Source organism: Ranitomeya variabilis, chromosome 8 (assembly GCF_051348905.1).
Source record: "Ranitomeya variabilis isolate aRanVar5 chromosome 8, aRanVar5.hap1, whole genome shotgun sequence".
NCBI classification, from domain to species: domain Eukaryota; kingdom Metazoa; phylum Chordata; class Amphibia; order Anura; family Dendrobatidae; genus Ranitomeya; species Ranitomeya variabilis.
In genome coordinates, this window is record NC_135239.1 from 160,117,695 (window position 1) to 160,139,570 (window position 21,876).

Here is a 21,876-nt window from a genome sequence, read left to right on the forward strand (position 1 = left end):
TATATATATATATATATATATATATATATATATATATATATATATATATATATATATATATATATATATATATATATATATATATATATATATATATATATACACATATATATATATATATACACACACTCACCGGCCACTTTATTAGGTACACCATGCTAGTAACAGGTTGGACCCCCTTTTGCCTTCAGAACTGCCTCAATTCTTCGTGGCATAGATTCAACAAGGTGCTGGAAGCATTCCTCAGAGATTTTGGTCCATATTGACATGATGGCATCACACAGTTGCCGCAGATTTGTCGGCTGCACATCCCAAAGATGCTCCATACAAGGCAGGATGGATCCATGCTTTCATGTTGTTTACGCCAAATTCTGACCCTACCATCCGAATGTCGCAGCAGAAATCGAGACTCATCAGACCAAGCAACGTTTTTCCAATCTTCTACTGTCCAATTTCGATGAGCTTGTACAAATTGTAGCCTCAGTTTCCTGTTCTTAGCTGAAAGGAGTGGTACCCGGTGTGGTCTTCTGCTGCTGTAGCCCATCTGCCTCAAAGTTCGACGCACTGTGCGTTCAGAGATGCTCTTAGGCCTACCTTGGTTGTAACGGGTGGCGATTTGAGTCACTGTTGCCTTTCTATCAGCTCGAACCAGTCTGCCCATTCTCCTCTGACCTCTGGCATCAACAAGGCATTTCCGCCCACAGAACTGCCGCTCACTGGATTTTTTTTCTTTTTCGGACCATTCTCTGTAAACCCTAGAGATGGTTGTGCGTGAAAATCCCAGTAGATCAGCAGTTTCTGAAATACTCAGACCAGCCTTTCTGGCACCAACAACCATGCCACGTTCAAAGGCACTCAAATCACCTTTCTTCCCCATACTGATGCTCGGTTTGAACTGCAGGAGATTGTCTTGACCATGTCTACATGCCTAAATGCACTGAGTTGCCGCCATGTGATTGGCTGATTAGAAATTAAGTGTTAACAAGAAGTTGGACAGGTGTACCTAATAAAGTGGCCAGTGAGTGTGTATATATATATATATATATATATATATATATATATATCTATCTCTATCCTCTTCATATTTTTCATACAGTTATATGTGGGAGCTGCAGAGATATATTTTGTTGGTAAAATAAATTGCTATTTAATGTGTATAAAGCAATGTATGTAATGGGCCTAAGACTGTGGATTTCTGTTGAATACAAACCTAACTATTAGTGAGACGTCACTGGGAGAGATTTATCCGCTAAATGGGACAGAATTCTGTAGTTGTGGTAAAAACTGTATTTCATAGCTTGCTCCTCCTTGTTTTTAACACGGTCTTGTCTGACAAGAGGTGTGGCTTTGATGAAAAGGGGTGTGGCTTAGATTAGAATAGGTGTGGCTTACATGGGATGGGAGGAGTCTAACATTCTGCACCAGAAATTGCACCAAAATTGTAGCGCACGTTTCTGGCACAAGGTAAGCCAACTAATAGGTGGTGTAAATTTCGATAAGACAGTCTGAAAATGTGCCAGGTTTATCAAATGGCAGGTGCAAGAGGAATGTGACCTTCCCCACACTGATCTTTACCAGTTCTTGCAGTTGCGACACATTTACTAAGTGGAGGCGACAGGTGGACAACCCCTGAGTAGAATAATACACCACATCGCCAACATGGACAGTTCACGAAGTCATTTCAGAGTAATATCCGTTATTGTTAGAAGAAAGCTATTATCTAACATTTTAAAATAATGTAGAACAATTAGCAATTTTCCAACTTTTCTACTACTTAAATATTGATGGCCTATCTGTAGGAAAGATCTTCAATGTCAGCGGGGGAGCAATACCCAGAACCTCAACCGATCGGCTGTTCTCGGTGCTGGCAGCGGCCGGAGCTGCGCAGTTACACGGCTGCACAGCGTAGCTCCGTCTACTGTATAGTGGCTGCGACTGAGTGCTACACATCCGCCCCCTACTCAAATTAATGGGTGGAGGATGTGCAGTACCGGCCGCGGCCACTATTCTGTAGAATGAGCTGTGTAGCTTCATAACTGAGCAGGTCCGGCCGACAGAGAATAGGTGATTGGCGGAGGTGCTGGGTGTCGCACCCTACTGACATTGATGACCTATCTTAAGGCTAGCACAAACAACTAGATAATGGAGGGCGCCACTCTATACAAAGAGGTCGACCTGCAGCATACCGGAGAAACTAAATGAAAATACAGAGAGGTACACAAAAAAGGATCACCTATTAATGTTTATTGTACATGAAAGCCAAGACATTAAAACCACTTAACAATCCAAATGGCTGTTGATCACATAGACCCATAACCGAGTTTAGTTGAATGAGTGGGCCAAAATCCCCCCAGTGTTGTAAAAGACTCCTTGCCAGTTATCGCAAACGCTTGATTGCAGTTGTTGTCACTAAGGTGCGGCCCAACCAGTTATTAGGTTTAGGGGGCAATCAGTTTTTCACACAGTGCCCTGTAGGTTTGGATTTCTTTTTCCCTTAATAATCGAGACCTTCATTTAAAAACTGTGATAACACAAGTAATCTTAATATTTATATTTGTTTGTTGATCTGAAACATTTAAGTGTGACAAAGATGCAAAGAATAGGAAATCAGACAGCGGGCAAATACTTTTTTGCACAACTGTATATGTAATAGAAACATTTTTGTATGTATAATTTTAATAAATCTGCTTAGATATTAGAGAATTGATGATAGTTTCAGATCCTGGAGAAGAACCCGAGCGACAGAGCACATCTCCTAATAAGTATTTACAGCTACCACTAGTGAATGAATATTTTACAAGTCTTGTATGGAGACATTGTCGGTTTTTTTCCTGCACAACATCTGATACCAGCAGGTTGGTTGTCTGTAATGTAACAGAAGAGGCATCAGATGATCCATTTTAAGCTGTTGTCTATATCTTAAATATACTTTTGTCTTTTTTCCCATGGCAGCACTAGAGAGGATCCACCCTCGAGTACAGGAGCCTCTCCATACATTCCAGTAGTTTCCTGTCCTTGAAGATAAACCTACAGTCCCTGACTGTGCTAGGATTAGTTCTTTGGCCCTGATTTTGGCGTAAATAGATTTGAAAAGTCTAACTTTTTATTTTTTTTATGGTTGTTTCACCTCATTATGCTAAAATTGGTTGAAAAAGGGGAGAGACCTACAGCTCGTCTAATTCATGACAAATTATTATTATTATTGTTATAGCGCCATTTATTCCATGGCGCTTTACAAGTGAGGAGGGGTATACATAATAAAAACAAGTACAATAATCTTGAACAATACAAGTCATAACTGGTACAGGAGGAGAGGACCCTGCCCGCGAAGGCTCACAATCTACAAGGGATGGGTGAGAACACAGTAGGTGAGGATAGAGCTGATCGTGCAGCGGTTGGTTGATTGGTGGTTACTGCAGGTTGTAGGCTTGTCGGAAGAGGTGGGTCTTCAGATTCTTTTTGAAGGTTTCGATGGTGGGCGAGAGTCTGATGTGTTGTGGTAGAGGGTTCCAGAGTAGTGGTGATAAATGTGCTGTTCCTTATGCCAGAGATCTTACTCCAGTCCCTGAGTGGAGTAAGATTTGTGTAGATTTACATATCACTTTTAAGATGTATCAGATTCATGAAGAAGCATGGTGGAAGCATTTGCCTCCCAACTCACCACCTCATCAAGACTGGCGTTTTTCATGCCAGTCTTCATGAATCGGGAGCCGTAACCAGATTAAATTGGGAGTTTTTCATCCTACCCAGGAGTAGTTACTAGATTGGGGCTTCTTTGTAAGAAATTCATGGGTAAAGTTCTGTTTGGAGCATTGTTCCCAATCTTGGATCTAGTCTTGGCGTATGGTCCTGTCAGTGAGTTCATAGGATAGGATCTCTGGAGTCAGCAGAAGACCAAGGCATCTACAGGTCCTTCTCAAAAAATTAGCATATAGTGTTAAATTTCATTATTTACCATAATGTAATGATTACAATTAAACTTTCATATATTATAGATTCATTATCCACCAACTGAAATTTGTCAGGTCTTTTATTGTTTTAATACTGATGATTTTGGCCTACAACTCCTGATAACCCAAAAAACCTGTCTCAATAAATTAGCATATTTCACCCGTCCAATCAAATAAAAGTGTTTTTTAATAACAAACAAAAAAACCATCAAATAATAATGTTCAGTTATGCACTCAATACTTGGTCGGGAATCCTTTGGCAGAAATGACTGCTTCAATGCGGCGTGGCATGGAGGCAATCAGCCTGTGACACTGCTGAGATGTTATGGAGGCCCAGGATGCTTCAATAGCGGCCTTAAGCTCATCCAGAGTGTTGGGTCTTGCGTCTCTCAACTTTCTCTTCACAATATCCCACAGATTCTCTATGGGGTTCAGGTCAGGAGAGTTGGCAGGCCAATTGAGCACAGTAATACCATGGTCAGTAAACCATTTACCAGTGGTTTTGGCACTGTGAGCAGGTGCCAGGTCGTGCTGAAAAATGAAATCTTCATCTCCATAAAGCATTTCAGCCGATGGAAGCATGAAATGCTCCAAAATCTCCTGATAGCTAGCTGCATTGACCCTGCCCTTGATGAAACACAGTGGACCAACACCAGCAGCTGACATGGCACCCCACACCATCACTGACTGTGGGTACTTGACACTGGACTTCAGGCATTTTGGCATTTCCTTCTCCCCAGTCTTCCTCCAGACTCTGGCACCTTGATTTCCGAATGACATGCAAAATTTGCTTTCATCAGAAAAAAGTACTTGGGACCACTTAGCAACAGTCCAGTGCTGCTTCTCTGTAGCCCAGGTCAGGCGCTTCTGCCGCTGTTTATGGTTCAAAAGTGGCTTTACCTGGGGAATGCGGCACCTGTAGCCCATTTCCTGCACACGCCTGTGCACGGTGGCTCTGGATGTTTCCACACCAGACTCAGTCCACTGCTTCCTCAGGTTCCCCAAGGTCTGGAATCGGTCCTTCTCCACAATCTTCCTCAGGGTCCGGTCACCTCTTCTCGTTGTACAGCGTTTTCTGCCACATTGTTTCCTTCCAACAGACTTACCATTGAGGTGCCTTGATACAGCACTCTGGGAACAGCCTATTTGTTGAGAAATTTCTTTCTGGGTCTTACCCTCTTGCTTGAGGGTGTCAATGATGGCCTTCTTGACATCTGTCAGGTCGCTAGTCTTACCCATGATGGGGGTTTTGAGTAATGAACCAGGCAGGGAGTTTTTAAAAGCCTCAGGTATCTTTTGCATGTGTTTAGAGTTAATTAGTTGATTCAGAAGATTAGGGTAATAGGTCGTTTAGAGAACCTTTTCTTGATATGCTAATTTATTGAGACAGGTTTTTTGGGTTATCAGGAGTTGTATGCCAAAATCATCAGTATTAAAACAATAAAAGACCTGACAAATTTCAGTTGGTGGATAATGAATCTATAATATATGAAAGTTTAATTGTAATCATTACATTATGGTAAATAATGAAATTTAACACTATATGCTAATTTTTTGAGAAGGACCTGTATATGGCTGCAGTCCCTTCTTCCCGGCAGTAAGTCTGCTGTGGCTCCATTTCAGTCTTCATTGTTGGTTCCTTTTTTCTTTCTGTCTTCAGCTCAATTAATTTATGAGGGAAAAAAATCGAGATAATCGCAACCTAGCGCAAATGTATCTCTTTTGCTTGTTAAGGCTTTGGCAGTCCTGAATTAATAGAACCTTAGTTGAGGATTTAAAAATTTTTAAAAATTTTTAAAGTGAAATTAGGAATTCCATTAGAAGGAATAAGTGCAGCAGACAAATATGACATTTCCCTTTTTAAAGCTCTGAGGAGGAGGGTGGCGAATTAATGGGTTTTTATTCTGATACTTGTCATACTCTTATAACAGAGGTCATCCATGTTTTCTTGCCAAAGACAAACTTTTAAAAGCAGTAAGCAATAAGGAACCAAAGTCTGTACTACTGGTTGGAAGTTTACAAGAAAAGATGCTTCCCTGTCCATAAACACTTACTATTCTTGATCTAAAGAGTAAAAAAAAAAGTTCATTCAAAATAGGGAATTGAAGAAACTGTATGTGAATCCTGGGACAAGGCAAGAAAATTGATGTAGCCATTTCCCAGGTGTCCCACTGATCAGCATTGCCCTCTCATGATCTGAGTCTTCTAAACAACTCTTTGGACGAGAGGGTTAGGCTACGTTCACACGATCCTTTTTTCCGTCCTTTTTTTTTCAGGTCCTGTTTTGAAAAACCGCAGCTAAAATCCGCACTGATTTTTAGCTGCGGTTTTTGATCCTTTTTCTTCTGCGGATTCCACTGCGGGTTTCCAACTGCAGTTTCCTATTGGGGCTGCTGGAAACCCGCAGCAGAATCCGCAGAAAGAATTGACAGGTACTTCTTTTTTCTGCAGGCAAAACCGCTGCGGATTTGCCTGGGGAAAAAAGGATCATCGGCACAGCAGGTTTTGTTTTCCATTGAGTTACATTGTACTGTAACCTACATGGAAAAAAGCTGCGGATCCGCAGTGCCAAATCCGCTGCGGATCCGCAGCAAAAACCGCAGCGTGTGAACATGCCCATAGGCTATGTGCACACGTAGGAAATGTGGTGCAGAATTTTCTGCACTAAATCTGCATCTGCAGATTTGATGCAGTCTCTGTGCAGTTTCTATGCAGTTTTTATGCAGTTTCTATGCAGTTTCTGCGCAGATTCTATGCAGTTTCTATGCAGATTCTATGCAGATTCTATGCAGATTCTATGCAGATTCTATGCAGATTCTATGCAGTTTCTATGCAGATTCTATGCAGATTCTATGCAGATTCTATGCAGTTTCTGCGCAGATTCTATGCAGATTCTATGCAGTTTCTGCGCAGATTCTATGCAGTTTCTGTGCAGTTTCTGTGCAGTACAATGTAAATCAATGGGAAAAAAAAAAGCTGTGCACATGGTGCAGAAAAATCTGCAGCAGAAACTCTGCAGAACTGCACAAAAGAAGCGACGTGCACTTCTTTGAAATCTGCAGCGTTTCTGCGCAGATTTTTCTGCACCATGTGCACAGCTTTTTTTTTTTCCCATTGATTTACATTGTACTGTAAATCACAGTGCAGTTCTGCACCAATTCTGCACTAAATCTGCATCGTGTGCACATACCCTAAGGGTTTTCTTAAGAGACATGGGAATCCAGGGCGGCTGTCACTAGGCCGACTACTGACGCAACATGCACTGCCACATCTCATTGTGTGGCTAGATCACCTGGAGGCGCAGTTTAACCCCTTAACACCACAAGAGCTTTTTTTTTGGTTTTGCGTTTTCGTGTTTCTCTCCCCTCCATCCCAGAGTCATAACTTTTTTTATTTTTCCTTTAATATGGCCATGTAAGGGCTTATTTTTTTGCAGGACAAGTTGTGCTTTTGAACAACACCATTGGTTTTACCATGTCGTGTACTAGAAAATGGGGAAAGAAACTCCAAGTGCAGTGAAATTGCAAAAAAAAAGTGCAATCCCACTCTTTTTTTTCTTTTTTTTTTTTTGTTTTGTTTGTTTAGCTTTTTTGCTAGGTTCACTAAATGCTAAAACTGACCTGCCATTATGATTCTCCAGGTCATTACGAGTTCATAGACACCAAACATGTCTGTTATTTTTTTATCTAAGAGGTAAAACAAAAAAATTTCAAACTTTGCTTTTTAAAAAAAAAATGCACAATTGTCCGATACCCGCAGCGTCTCCATTTTTCATGATCTCCGGTTGGGTAGGGGCTTATTTTTTTGCGTGCCGAGCTGAAGTTTTTAATGACATCATTGTGGTGCAGATACGTTCTTTTGCTTGCCCCTTTTTGCATTTTAATGCAATGTCACGGCGACCAAAAAAAGTAATTCTGGCTTTTTGATTTTTTTTTTCTCACTACGCCGTTTAGCGATCAGGTTAATCCTTCTTTGTTGTTTTGTTTTTTTTGCATATTTTTAACCCCTTTCTGACCTCGGACGCGATAGTACGTCCGAGGTCAGATACCCCGCTTTGATGCAGGGCTCCAGCGGTGAGCCCGCATCAAAGCCGGGACATGTCAGCTGTTTTGAACAGCTGACATGTGCCCGCAATAGCGGCGGGTGAAATCGCGATTCAACCGCCACTATTAACTAGTTAAATGCCGCTGTCAAACGCTGACAGCAGCATTTAACCAGCGCTTCCGGCTGGGCGGCCGGAAATGAGCGCATCGCCGACCCCCGACACATGATCGGGGGTCAGCGATGCTTCTGCAGAGTAACTATAGAGGTCCTTGAGACCTCTATGGTTACTGATCGCCGGTAGCTGTGAGCGCCACCCTGTGGTCGGCGCTCACAGCACACCTGCATTTCTGCTGCATAGCAGCGATCTGATGATCGTTTCTATGTGGCAGAGCCGATCGCATTGTGCCAGCTTCTAGCCTCCTATGGAGGCTATTGAAGCATGGCAAAAGTTTAAAAAAAAAAATGTGAAAAATAAAAAAAAAAATATAAAAGTTTAAATCACCCCCCTTTCGCCCATTCAAAATAAATCAATAAAAAAAAAAATCAAACCTACACATATTTGGTATTACCGCGTTCAGAATCGCCCGATCTATCAATTAAAAAAAAGCATTAACCTGATCGCTAAACAGCGTAGCGAGAAAAAAAAATTTGAAACACCAGAATTACGTTTTTTTTGTCGCCGCGACATTGCATTAAAATGCAATAAAGGGCAATCAAAAAAACGTATGTGCACCGAAATGGTATCATTAAAAATGCCAGCTCGGCACGCAAAAAATAGGCCCTCACCCGACCCCAGATCATGAAAAATGGAGACTCTACGGGTATCGGAAAATGGCACAAATTTTTATTTATTTTTTTTTTTAGCAAAGTTTGGAATTTTTTTTCACCACTTAGATAAAAAAATAACCTAGACATGTTAGGTGTCTATGAACTCGTACTGACCTGGAGAATCATAATGGGAGGTCAGTTTTAGCATTTAGTGAAAGAGAAAAAAAAAAAAAGCAAGTGTGGGATTGCACTTTTTTTGCAATTTCACCGCACTTGGAATTTTTTTTCCGTTTTCTAGTACACGACATGCTAAAACCAATGATTTCGTTCAAAGGTACAACTTGTTTCGCAAAAAATAAGCCATCACATGGCCATAGTGACAGAAAAATAAAAAAGTTATGGCTCTGGGAAGAAGGGGAGCAAAAACAAACACGGAAAAACGGAAAATCCCAAGGTCATGAAGGGGTTTAACCTTTTTTTTTTTTTTTTTTTTTTTTTTAACTTTTGCCATGCTTCAATAGCCTCCATGGGAGGCAAGAAGCTGGCACAGCCTGATTGGCTCTGCTACATAGGGGCGATGCTCAGATTGCCCCAAAGTAGCTGAATTACAGCATTGCTATGAGCGCCGACCACAGGGTGGTGCTCACAGCAATCTGGCATCAACAACCATAGAGGTCTCCAGGAGACCTCTGGTTGTTATGCCGATGCACTGCTTGACCACTGATCACGTGACGGGGGTCAGCGGAAGCGCTTGTTAAATGCCGGTGTCAGTTTGACAGCGGCATTTAACTAGTTAATAGGCGCGGGTGGATTGCGATTCCGCCCGCGCCTATTGCAGGCACAGGTCAGCTTTTGGAAACAGCTGACATGTCGCAGCTTTGAGGTGAGCTTATTGCTGGAGCCCACCTCAAAGCTGGGGTACTGACCTCAGACGTACTATTCCATCCTAGGTCAGTAAGGGGTTAACCAATTGTCCACATAATCAAATTCTTGTTTCTCTGACATGACAAAAAGCTGCGGATTGTCTGACAGATGAGTCAGCCGGTGCCGTTAGGCTGGCTACTCATACTTCTCTGTCTACCTCTGACCAATAAGCCTTTTGGTTTAAAGATCGGAGAGTTAATCTGGGCAGTGGAGAAAAGGAAAGATTGGAGGGGTATTATGAACATGTACACACGAGTATACAAAAAAGGGTTGCACTCTATTGTGGCAAAGCATGTCGAATAGGAAATATGGGAATAGCAAAATGGCTTTTGAACATTAGGAAAAATATTTGAGACGCTTTGCACAGAATTTGTTCAAATAGTGTGAGCCCATCAACCATCGTTAAGGTGGCCTCATTAATTTGATGGGTCTCTGACCTCCCTGTCTAAATGTGAACACTTAAGGCTAATGTCTGTATGCATGGGTGAATGTGGACACCTCTGTCAGTAAAGCCTACATATGGGTTGGCCGGAACCAAGTGTGATTAGATGTAATTAAAAACAACATGGTGAAGGGAGGAGTGCTCAGTCAGTGAGCTAACATAGAAATGACAGAAAAACGACTGGCACATCCAAACTAGTGTGAATAGGTGCATACCAGGGCAGCTACCTCCATACACAATAAAGGTTGCACTCTATCGTGCCAAAGCATGTCGAATATGGAATACATGAAATATGAATAGCAAAATGGCTTTTGAACATTAGGAAAAATATTTGAGACGCTTTGCACAAAATTTGGCCAAATAGGGAGGTCAGGGACCCATCAGATTGAGGCCACCTTGATGATGGTTGATGGGCTCACACTATTTGGCCAAATTTTGTGCAACGTGTCTCATAAATATTTTTCCTAATGTTCAAAAGTCATTTTGCTCTTCATATTTCATGTATTTCCTATTCGACATGCTTTGGCACGATAGAGTGCAACCTTTTTTGTGTATTGTATATGGAGGTAGCTGCTCCTGGTATGCACCTATTCACACTAGTTTGGATGTGCCAGTCGTTTTTCTGTCATTCACGTGTACACACGAGTAACAGACAAAGGGAAGATAGGAGTGATTCTAGAATGCCAGTGTCTTGGAATGACTGTTTTAGTGGCTCTCCAGCCACCTCTCCTCCTCCACCGTTGCAGTATCCAGACAACGTGTCACACTAGGCGCGTGCATGAGAAATTCCGGGTCTTGCGCCGGCGGCAGGAAGTGACGTCCCATGCCGGTTTCAGTATACCAGATGCAGGGACTCTTGCGTTCCACACTGGAACACATCAGAGATTGCAGTGCGGATAGGTGTCTGCTACCCCCCCCCACCCCACACACACACACACACACACACACACACACACACACACACACACACACACACACACACACACACACACACCTGGACATCAAGGGGGAGGAGGTCCTCTAATGAGAGGACAGGTGCTAAGGCTTGTCGCCCATTTATGAGCCCTGGACAAGGAAGATATCTAAGGTAGGACCAACCCTGTGTGGTGGTAGCATGGAGATGTCTGGTTCCTCTCGCTCAGCAGATCCCAGCACCCTCCCGGTCCCAGTAACGACTGACACTGTGTGTCCATTCCCTGTGTGCAGGTTTTAGTCTTTAATTATTCCTTCTCCCCTTTCTTGTAGGGGGACAAGGAACCTGCACCAGGAAGTAAGTCCAAGACTTCATGGAGATGTGCAGTTTGTACAAAAAAATCTGGCCTCTTCATAAGAAGACATTATGTAAAGTGCACTGAGAAGATCAGGGAAGAGCAACCTTCCTTAATGGAAGAAATTAAAGGCCTAATCCACCAGGAGATAAAAACCTCCCTGGCTGCCCTTTCCCAGCCCGCACCCTCTCCCAGTGTCCATCCAGAAGCTTAATATAGAGGAGGAGGAGGTGAATGACGACTCTCAGGATGAGACGTCGATCCCAGATGAACCTCTGGAAGAAGGCAAATTAATTCTGGACCCAGAGATCTCCCAATGAGAGATTATTTCTCCTCAGGGAATATAGAGGAACTCCTCATGGCAGTAAGGAGGACTATGGAGGTTGAGTAGTAGAGTTGAGCGAATTTGTTCGGGTTCCTTCTTATTCGGCAAGCGCTATAGCTTGCCGAATAAGCTGCAGAGGAAACCCGGCTTCCTGGATCTCACCGGCCGATCAGCTGATCGGTGCCGCGACTGCTTTGGCAGGGTTATCTTTTTTTCCTTCCCTCTTTACAGCATTTTACTTTTTATGGTTACTGAATTTTATGCCAGAATATTGCAGTATATAGTCTGAATGATGGTTTCTTATGAAGCCCAGCCTATGCCTGTGCTTCACAGGGGTGCCTAGTTGGCGGCCATAGGGATCTTTATCATGCTTCTGACTACCTTAGGAACACATCCGCACCCCGTAATCACGTTGGGCCTGATGAACCGCTAGGTACAGCACAACACTGCCGTTGCCTAAAGAATGCTGCCTGCATGCTCAAACCCCACTGACTGCTGCGTCCACTGCATGAAGCTGCTTGCGATGCCCCATCCAAGGTGATTCCTGCTTATTTTTTCCACTGAAAAGAATGTTGGTGCAAATTGTTTCTTTCATAGAGTAGCTAACTTCAGTAGGTGGCATTAGCAAATTGTTTGTTCCCTCTAAAGCAGTAGCTGACCCTTCAAGCCTTCAGTTCAACATGACCTGGGATATTCGCCAAGTCAGACACCCGTTTACATTACATCTGTTTCGGAGTAGTTGCCCTTCATCAGCACTTAGCATGGCCTGTCGAAATGAGGCAGCTGCTGGTCTAGACTTGCTGGTCATTATATGACTTGTTAGTGATCAGATAAGTCTTGCTTTTTTTTTTTTTTGCAAAGCAGTGACCTGTCCAATCATATCATTGTTTTGTGCAATGATGAGGGAAAGGCAAGTCGCCAGGAGACGGGAACAGTGCAATGTGCAGGGCATGCAGCAGTGAATGCCGATCATGTTACTGACTGCAGAAAATAGAATCTTGGAGGGCAGCTAAAAGGCTAAGAAGATTATCAGATGTGCACATGTGAGCCGTATACAGCAGTCCCTCTTTATTACTATGAGATACAGTAGGTATATAAAGATCATGTACTGTGGTGGATCAGTGATTAGCGCTGCAATCCTGGATTCAAATCTAAACAAGGAGGTTAGTATGGTTATCCCTACTTCATATGGGTTCAGTTGTGACCAAAATGGAACAGTGAGTGATGACCATTTATAAAACAGATGTGGTGAGGCTGTGAAGAACCGCACTTTGCAGCCCCGCCTGACGCCATTGATAAGTCTGGTGTCACGCGGCACGGTCTTCCCTCTTTCACCGTGACTTTCCACTCCTGGGGATACATAGTCAGCTTGGCCAGTTTTACACAGACACCCCATGTCCACATGGGCAGAGGGAAGCATAGGTAGTGAAAGAGGGTGGCCCACACGAATGCTAGCATAGCACAACACTCGCTCACAACCCTGACAGGCTCAGACCCTTTTATCTAGCACCAGTGAAACAGACCCTTGCCAGCCTGGTAGGACTGCCACCAGTTTCTCATTATATAAAAGCCTGGTCTGTTAACGGGATTATATTGTGCCAGAAACCAGCCCCAGTAGCATGTGACGTTAAACCGAGAACACGGTTGTATGGATTCCTGGATCAAGATAAAGGGGCAGCCCAAGGTAAAATTGGATATTTAGTCGCCTTAAGGGCACACTAGACAAAATTCTTTATACAAAATATGCTATATACACAATGGATATACATATCCGATGATCAGTTATGTAAATTCAGGTGGTAGTACAATAAGTATAAGCAGATGATACAAAAGTCAGTTACAAGTTGGATGTTAGACCTTGGTGCCACATGGGAGGTGTGGGGTGCCATCAGGTTTCCGGTTTCTTCCAAAACTATATGCCAGCACCCTTTTGAGCTAGTACAGCCATGAGTCGTCTTGGGAATGATGCAACAAGTTTTTCACACCTGGATTTGGGGATCCTCTGTCATTCTTCCTTTCAGATCCTTTCCAGTTCCTTCAGGTTCGATGGTGAACGTTGGTGGACAGCCATTTTCAGGTCTCTCCAGAGATTCTCAATTGGGTTTAGGTCAGGGCTCTGGCTGGGCCAGTCAAGAATGGTCACAGAGTTGTTCTGAAGCCACTCCTTTGTTATTTTAGCTGTGTACTTAGGGTCATTGGCTTGTTGGAAGGTGAGCCTTCGGCCAAGTCTAAGGTGCAGAGCACTCTGGAAGAGGTTTTCACCCAGGATATATCTGTACTATCTGTATTCATGTTTCCTTCAATGACAACCAGTCGTCCTGTCCCTGCAGCTGAAAAACACCACCATAGCATGATGCTGCCACCACCATGTTTCACTGTTGGGATTGTATTGCGCAGGTGATGAGCAGTGCCTGGTTTTCTCTACGCATACCGCTTAGAATTATCACCAAAAAGGTTTATCTTCGTCTCATCAGACCAGAGAATCTTATTTCTCATAGTCTGGGAGTCCTTAATGTGTTGTTTTTTTTTTTGTTTTTTTTTAATTAGCAAAAACTCTGCAGGCTTTCATATGTCTTGCACTGAGGAGAGGCTTCCGTTGGGCCACTCTGCTATAAAGGCCTGACCGGTGGAGGGCTGCAGTGAAACTTTCTCCCATCTCCCTACTGCATCTCTGGAGCTCAGCCACAGTGATCTTGGAGTTCTTCTTTACCTCTCTCACCAAGGCTCTTCTCCCACGATTGCTCAGTTTGGCTGGATGACCATGTCTCTGAAGGCATCTGGTGGTACCAAACTTCTTCCATTTAAGGATTATGGAGGCCACTGTGCTCTTAGGAACCTTGAGTACTGCAGAAATTCTGTTGTAACCTTGGCCAGATCTGTGCCTTGCCACAATTCTGTTTCTGAGCTCGTTGGCCAGTTCCTTAGACCTCATGATTCTCATTTGGTCTGACATGCACTGTGAGCTGTGAGGTCTTATATAGACAGGTGGGTGCCTTTCCAATCAAGGCCTATCAGTTTAATTAAACACAACTGGCCTCCAATGAAGGAGTAGAACCATCTCGAGGAGGATCACAAGGACATGGACAGCATGTGACTTAAATATGAGTGTCTGAGCAAACGGTCTGAATACTTATGACCATGTGATATTTCAGTTTCTCTTTTTTATTACATTTGCAAACATTTCTACATTTCTGGTTTTTTTCAGTCAAGATGGAGTGCAGAGTGTACATTAATGAGAAAAATTAACTTTTTTGAATTTGCCAAATGGCTGCAATGAAACAGAGTGAAAAATTTAAAGGGGTCTGAATACTTTCCGTACCCACTGTAGCTCTTCTGTCGCCAGGTTTTTGCCACCTCTTCTGAGAGCAGCATAATATAGAGGCAGAGACCCTGATTCCAGTGATGTATCACTTGCTTGTCTGTTTGCATTAGGTTTGATTAAATTACTGTTTAATAAGGGGGATAGTGTCACTCAAGGACTAGTAACCTTGCTGCCAGGTAGTCCTCCGTATTCATGAGCTACCACTGATTGGCAGCTTTCTGTTTACTCTGTGGAAAAGCTACCAATCAGCATTGTGGGCGGGGTTATACAGAGCGCAGCATTCACAGAACTGGTAGGTCTGAAGCAGAGAAAACTGATTTTATATAAACTGCAGCACTGGGACATATAGCTGGAATCAGGGTCTCTGAACCATACATTATGCTCCTCTCCGATGGGGTAGCCAAAACCTGATGATTGCTCCCTTTAAATGTGGACTTTCCCAGCATGAATGTGCATTTTCTTTTGCTTTCACCATGTTGATATTTCCATTGTACATAGAGAAAAGTTATGTTGCGGACTCTTCTGCTTCTATAAGGGCGACATAGAGAATGAGGCTTGTGTGTTCATTTTTTAATATGTTATACTATATTGTTTTTGTTTTTTTCTGACACTCTCTATTTTTTGTATTTTGCAGGTGTTCTCTATTGTGGTCTTTGGGGGCATAATTAATGAGGGATACATTAATAAGGCAAGTGAGGAGGAGGAACACTGCATTTTCAACCAAAACCGAAGTGCCTGCACCTATGGTGTGACAGTGGGGTTGCTGGCCTTTCTCACCTGCCTTCTGTACCTGGCTGTAGATGTCCACTTTCCACAGATTAGCAGCGTCAAAGACCGCAAAAAGACAGTGATATCTGACGTCGCTGTGTCTGGTAAGCTGCTGCTGCTTCATCTTTATCATCACTCAATTCTTTATTGTGCTACAAATGATCCCAGTGTTGTGTAAATCAGACTGATTTTTGCTCAGTAGCTGCGTTCAAGGTGACCTGTCAACAGATTTTACAGCATAAAATGCATTCATCAGTTATAGAGTTCCTAGACTTGATGAGGCTGTTATATTTACTTTCAAAATCTTTGTGAGAATCTGTAGAATTCTTCTTCAAAATGTTCCCACCTGCTAATAAATCAGTGTTTTAACTCTTTGTGGACCCATACAAAGCTGATTTTACAACTCAATCATTAAAGGGAACCTGTCACCCCCCCCCCCCCCCTTCCCCAGGCGTTTTTAAGTAAAAGAGCTACCTTCTGTAGCACTAAGGCTGCATTCTGTGAAGGTGGATCTTCCGTTTGTGCTCCCTACTAACGTTTCATTATGAACATTTATAATTTTCGCGCCATACCGGTATGTTTCTTCCCCCGAACTTAACCGCCTCCCATCCGTCAATCATCCCCGCAGTGCGCCGCCTCCTCTGTTTGTATGCACGTACCCTGCACCTGTCATTTTTCTGCCATGCGTGCTGCCCTGCAAGTAGCATCAGCTCATCTAATGATCCCGCCCCGCAGTGTGCTATGATGTATACACACTGCGGGGCTGGGAATCTGGCGCATGCACAGTTAGTCGCTGCGGCCCATCTCCTCCGCCTCTTTCCTCCAGCGTGATGCGACTCGTCGGCACTGCAGCGTCAGAGTGATAATAATACTAATAATCTTTATTTTTATATAGCGCTAACATATTCCGCAGCGCTTTACAGGTTGCACACATTATCATCACTGTCCCAGTTGGGGCTCACAATCTAAATTCCCTATCAGTATGTCTTTTGGAATGTGGGAGGAAACCGGAGAACCCGGAGGAAACCCACGCAAACACGGAGAGAACATACAAACTCTTTGCAGATGATGTCCTTTGTGGGGTTTGAACCCAGGACTCCAGCGCTGCAAGGCTGCTGTGCTAACCACTGCGCCACCGTGCTTCCCAGGCTGCAGACCAGTCGTATCACGCTGGAGGAAAGAGGCGGAGGAGATGGGGACAGCCGCAGAGACTAACTGCGCATGCGCCAGTTTCCCGGCCCCGCAGTGTGAATACATCAGAACACACTGCGGGGCGGGATCACTAGATCAGCTGATGGGACTTGCAGGGCAGCGCACATGACAGAAATATGAGAACACGGCGCAGGCGCCGGGTATGTGCATGCAAACAGAGGAGGCGGCGCACTGCGGGGATGATTGACGGATGGGAGGCAGTTAAGTCCGGGGGAAGAAACATACCCACCGGACATAATACAGGTTTGGCGCGAAAATTATAAAAGTTCATATTGCAGCGTTAGTAGGGACCACAAATGGGAGAGCCACCTACACAGAATGCAGCCTTAGTGCTACAGAAGGTGGCTCTTTTACTTAAAAACGCCCGGGGGGGTGACAGGTTCCCTTTAATTATTATAACTCAGGAGTACTTAGCAGTGGCCACTAAGCAGTGTGGTGTGCTGCTGCTTTCTGCCAGTACACCACTTGGTGACATGTAAAGGTTTGGGCACCCCTGGTCGTCAAAATTGCTGTTATTGTGAACGGATAAGCAAGTTGAAGATGAAAAGATCTCTAAATGGGCTAAAGTTACAGATGACACATTTGCTTTGTATTTTAGCAAACATATATATGTTTTGATCATTTTACGTTTAAAAAATTACAAAAATGAAAGTGGGCCGATGCATGGTTAGCACTAGTATCACACTTTTTCTAGCCAGACAAGAGTCCTTCAGTTCTTGTTTGAGGGCTTTCCATCCATTCTTCCTTGAAAAATTCTTCCAGTTCTGTGAGATTCCTGGGGCGTCTTGCATGCACTGCTATTTTGAGGTCTAGCCACAGATTTTCACTGATTTTTCAGATCGGGGGACTGTGAGGGCTATTGTAAAACCTTCAGCTTGCACCTTTTGGGGTAGTCTATTGTGGATTATGGCTTGTGTTTAGGAATATTATATATTTGTAGGAGCCATTGTTTTTTCAACTTCAGCTTTTTTATAGACTGTTATGTTTGCATCAAGAATTTGGTGAAATTTCATTGAGTCTATTCCTCCCTCCCCCAACGAAATGTTCCCAGTGCCATTGGCTGCAACACAACCCCAAAGCATGATTGATCCACCCCATGCTGAATGGTTGGCGATATCTTATTTTCCTCAAATTCTGTGCCTTTTTTTCTCCACACATACCTTTGTTCATTGTGGCCAAAGAGTTGGGGTTTTTTAACCTCATCGGTCCACGGGACTTTTTTCCAATATGCATGAGGGTTGCTTAGACATTTTTTTTTTTTTTATGCAGTCAAGCGTCTCTCTAGCAATCTACGAACAGCTCTCACTGAAATTTTGGTTGGTCTTCCAGACCTTATCTTGATCTCCACTGTTTCTTTTAACTGACATTTCTTAATTACATTTTGAACTGAGGAATGCACAACCTGAAAACACTTTGCTATCTTCTTATGACTTTCTCCTGCTCTGTGGGCCTCCACCATTTTCATTTTCAGAGGGCTAGACGGCTGCTTAGAAGAACCCATGGCTGCTCTTTTTTTTTTTTCTTTTTTTCTTTTGGCACAAGGTTAGCAGAGGCTGGGTTTTTATTAAGCTGTGCGTCATGTGTTTGGTTGCCCAAGTTCTTTCCTCAGGGATTTATTTATATCCCACTTCCCAGTTCCGGTTTGGGCGATATAACTACTCCCGCTCAGGCAGGAATTATAATTATCAGACGTCTTTCCGTCGCTGCCAGTTTTGCCCAACCAGCTCAGAACGCTTTGCTGCCACCAGCTCCTATTACTATGATTAATAGCGGGTCAGGAGCCAACCCAATCAGTAGCGTAATTTACTTCAGAGGACGTTGGAGTTACGTTTTAGAGCAAGGAAAACAAAGCTAGTAAATATTATAACTTTTACTTCAAAAAGAAATAGGCAGTGTATACAAAAGTCTAAAAATATGTTAGCAAAATGAGACCATTATATTATGTACAGAACGATTACAAATTAAAAAGGATTAAAGTTGAAAAAAACACTTACAGTTCTCTTACATCATGGCTGGCCATGCGGCTGGGGGGAAGGGCGACACCTCTTAATTCATCAGAGCAGAGTTTCTGTAAGCTGACCTCCTGGGCAAAAAGCCCTCCTAAAATGAGGTTGAACCTCTTTTATACCCTCTGCTCGTGACATCTCTGAGGGGCTGGATACGCCCTCTGGGAAAGTTATGGAAAACCTCCTAAAAGCTCATAGCCGTCGTAACTCGGTCTGCGAGGCTCGTAGACGGGCGACAGAACTATCATTTTTCAGAGTATGAAACTGCCGTTCATTTATGTCCAAACATGACTTGTCTATGTGCCTCAGTTAAGCAGTAATCTGTTTCTCGGATACCGCTGGTACGGGATATTAGGAAACACACTGGTGTGTAGCTTTATTGTTGCACATCCCAAATATGCAAGATTCACACCAATACCACTACTTGGGGTCAAGTTATTCCATCTTGAATAACTCTCATAGAAAAATGGAAGCACATGGCAGCAAACAAAGATGTGGTTTCTGCTCACTCACGCATTCTTGAGTTAGGGGGGAGTCACACACTGGAGTTTCACGTTACAACTGTATTGTCAGCAGGGAAAAGGAGCTGGGGGAAAAAAAGGGGGGGTCAAATCTGCTGCATGTGTCTGGGCTGGCATGTCACTTACAAAGGCAGGAATATAATATGTGTGTGTATATATAATATAATATTTTACAATACAAAGGAAATGCATCATCTTTAACTTTAGGCCTTTTAGAGATCATTTCAGCTTCAACTTGTTCAACTGTTCACAATATCAGTCATTTTGCACAGGGGTGCCCAAACTTTTACATGACGCTGTATATCCAACCACTGCCATTGCAAATTTCAGCTCCTCATGGGGTGCCGGGTGTAGGAACCCCTACCAATCTCATATTGATGACCTATCCTAGGGTTAGGTCATCAGTCAAATTACAGACAACCCCTTTAAATGTCAATCAGCCTTTGAACTGATATACATAGGGAGTAATTAAAAGCTATACACAATATAACCATCATTATAATCGACCAGTAAATGGCTTTATAATATTTCGACATGGTAATTTGAAATAAACCTACAGCATAGTCTACGATGGCATGATTAATAACCCTGCCACGCCATCGTTAATTGTTTTTCAAGCACTTGATGACATTTATCGTTAACCGCTGCAACTGGGTCAAAGCCACCGGGTATAGGCATATTTTTCTTGTTGGTGCACTTCATTACTTTACCCTTAGCTGCTCCCACTGGCTTAAGGGCACCGGGTATAGGCATATTGCCCTCTGTGTTGGTACACTTCATTACGTTACCCTTAGCCACTCCCACTGACTCAAGGGCACCCAAATGAGGTACAGTGCTCTTCAGTTTAATGCACTAGATTACTGCATTGTCTAGATGACAGCCTTGGACAAAAAACAGGAGATGGTCAATATAAACAGTCAAAATCTGTTCCTCAGCATTTGAGACGTCACATGAAAAAAAGGGTCCTTGAAGCTACAGATTATATTGAAAAGCATGTCTACCTTTTTTCTTTTTTTTTTTTTTTTTTTTTGTTCCCCTTCAGCCGCTATTTCTAGCTTGGAGGAGCCAATTTCTTCTGTAGGCATGCAAAATGTGATTGCCGTGAGCCCAGGGACATTACCCTAACAGGGTCTTATAAGATTTAAATACTTCTCGAGACCAGGGGGCCATACCATGATGGTCACCCCTCCACCCCAGGGGGCCATATGCAAGATGGTTGCCCTTCCACCCCAGGGGGGCCATACCTGAAATGGTTGCCCCTCACCCCAGGAGGATAGACCCAAGATGGTTACCCCTCCACCCCTGGGGCCATACACGAGATGGTTACCCCTCCATACCAGGGGGTCATATCATCATACATATACCATCCCCAACTGCTGCTCTCACCAGTGTCTGGTACATGTGACTGCCGAGCTCCAGAATAGATGCTATAGTAATGGCAGACACTGTATGTGTCCATGCTCTGTCCTCCCACTTTTACACAGTGGTGGCAGATATCTGCTTACAGCCCTTGTTCCTCATATTATACATTCAACAGCACCCAGAACTCATGAAGACTCTGTGTAATAGAGCAGTAATGTTATATATCCACCATGTCTACAGGGAGGTCACACAGGAACTGACTCTGCAGTGTGTGAGGTAACTTGTAGCAGGATCATGAGGTAACATGGAGGCTACATGAATTTCTGAGGTAATATTGATCCCATATATGATGTAGGAGCTGATACTACACTAATACATGATGTCTGAGGTAAATGTGCTCCTATCATCTGTAATGTGAGGTGATGACCCCAGTATGACACTCCCTGACACTGCAGACCTGTTTTCTCCATTTCATCCTGTGAGAGACAGTTACCTCCTCCATATAAGCCCCACCATCCTCATAGTAACACACCAGTCACAGACATACTGTGCTCCTTCCTCTTAAAGCAACATCACTCTTGCTTAAAATCGACACCGCTATACAAACAAAGCTGCAGGATTTAAAGGTCCATCAATCCCAAAGACATGTCTGCTCTCGTTCAATAATATTATTAATAATCCTTTTTTTGCCAGTCATGAGTAATCTATTGAAGAAATCATAGGTAAATCTGTTATGAAGTGCACTGGGGCGTGGAGACACCAGTCCATGTCCATTGATGCTCATGTGCACTTCCAGCCTGATTTCTCATGACTGGCACATCGGATTTCTGCCAAAAAGGCATCATTTCCATTAGGAGACGAGCACCTATAACTCTAGAATGCGACTCTCATATGTACGTTCGCTGCAAGGTTCCCTTTTAAGTGTCTCTGATGAGTAGACTAAAAGCCATGAAATGTGATGTAG

The 21,876-nt window shown here is 43.3% G+C and overlaps 1 protein-coding gene across 2 annotated transcripts in view; it reads left to right on the forward strand.

Moving 5' to 3' along the window:
- SYNGR1 (synaptogyrin 1) overlaps positions 1 to 21,876 on the forward strand; it is an 85,982-nt gene that overhangs the window by 47,500 nt on the left and 16,606 nt on the right. For both annotated transcript variants that reach the window (XM_077277411.1, XM_077277410.1), the window contains exon 2: positions 15,678 to 15,915. In XM_077277411.1, the coding sequence (XP_077133526.1) occupies positions 15,678 to 15,915 (238 nt within the window). The remainder of the gene's footprint in view (positions 1 to 15,677; positions 15,916 to 21,876) is intronic.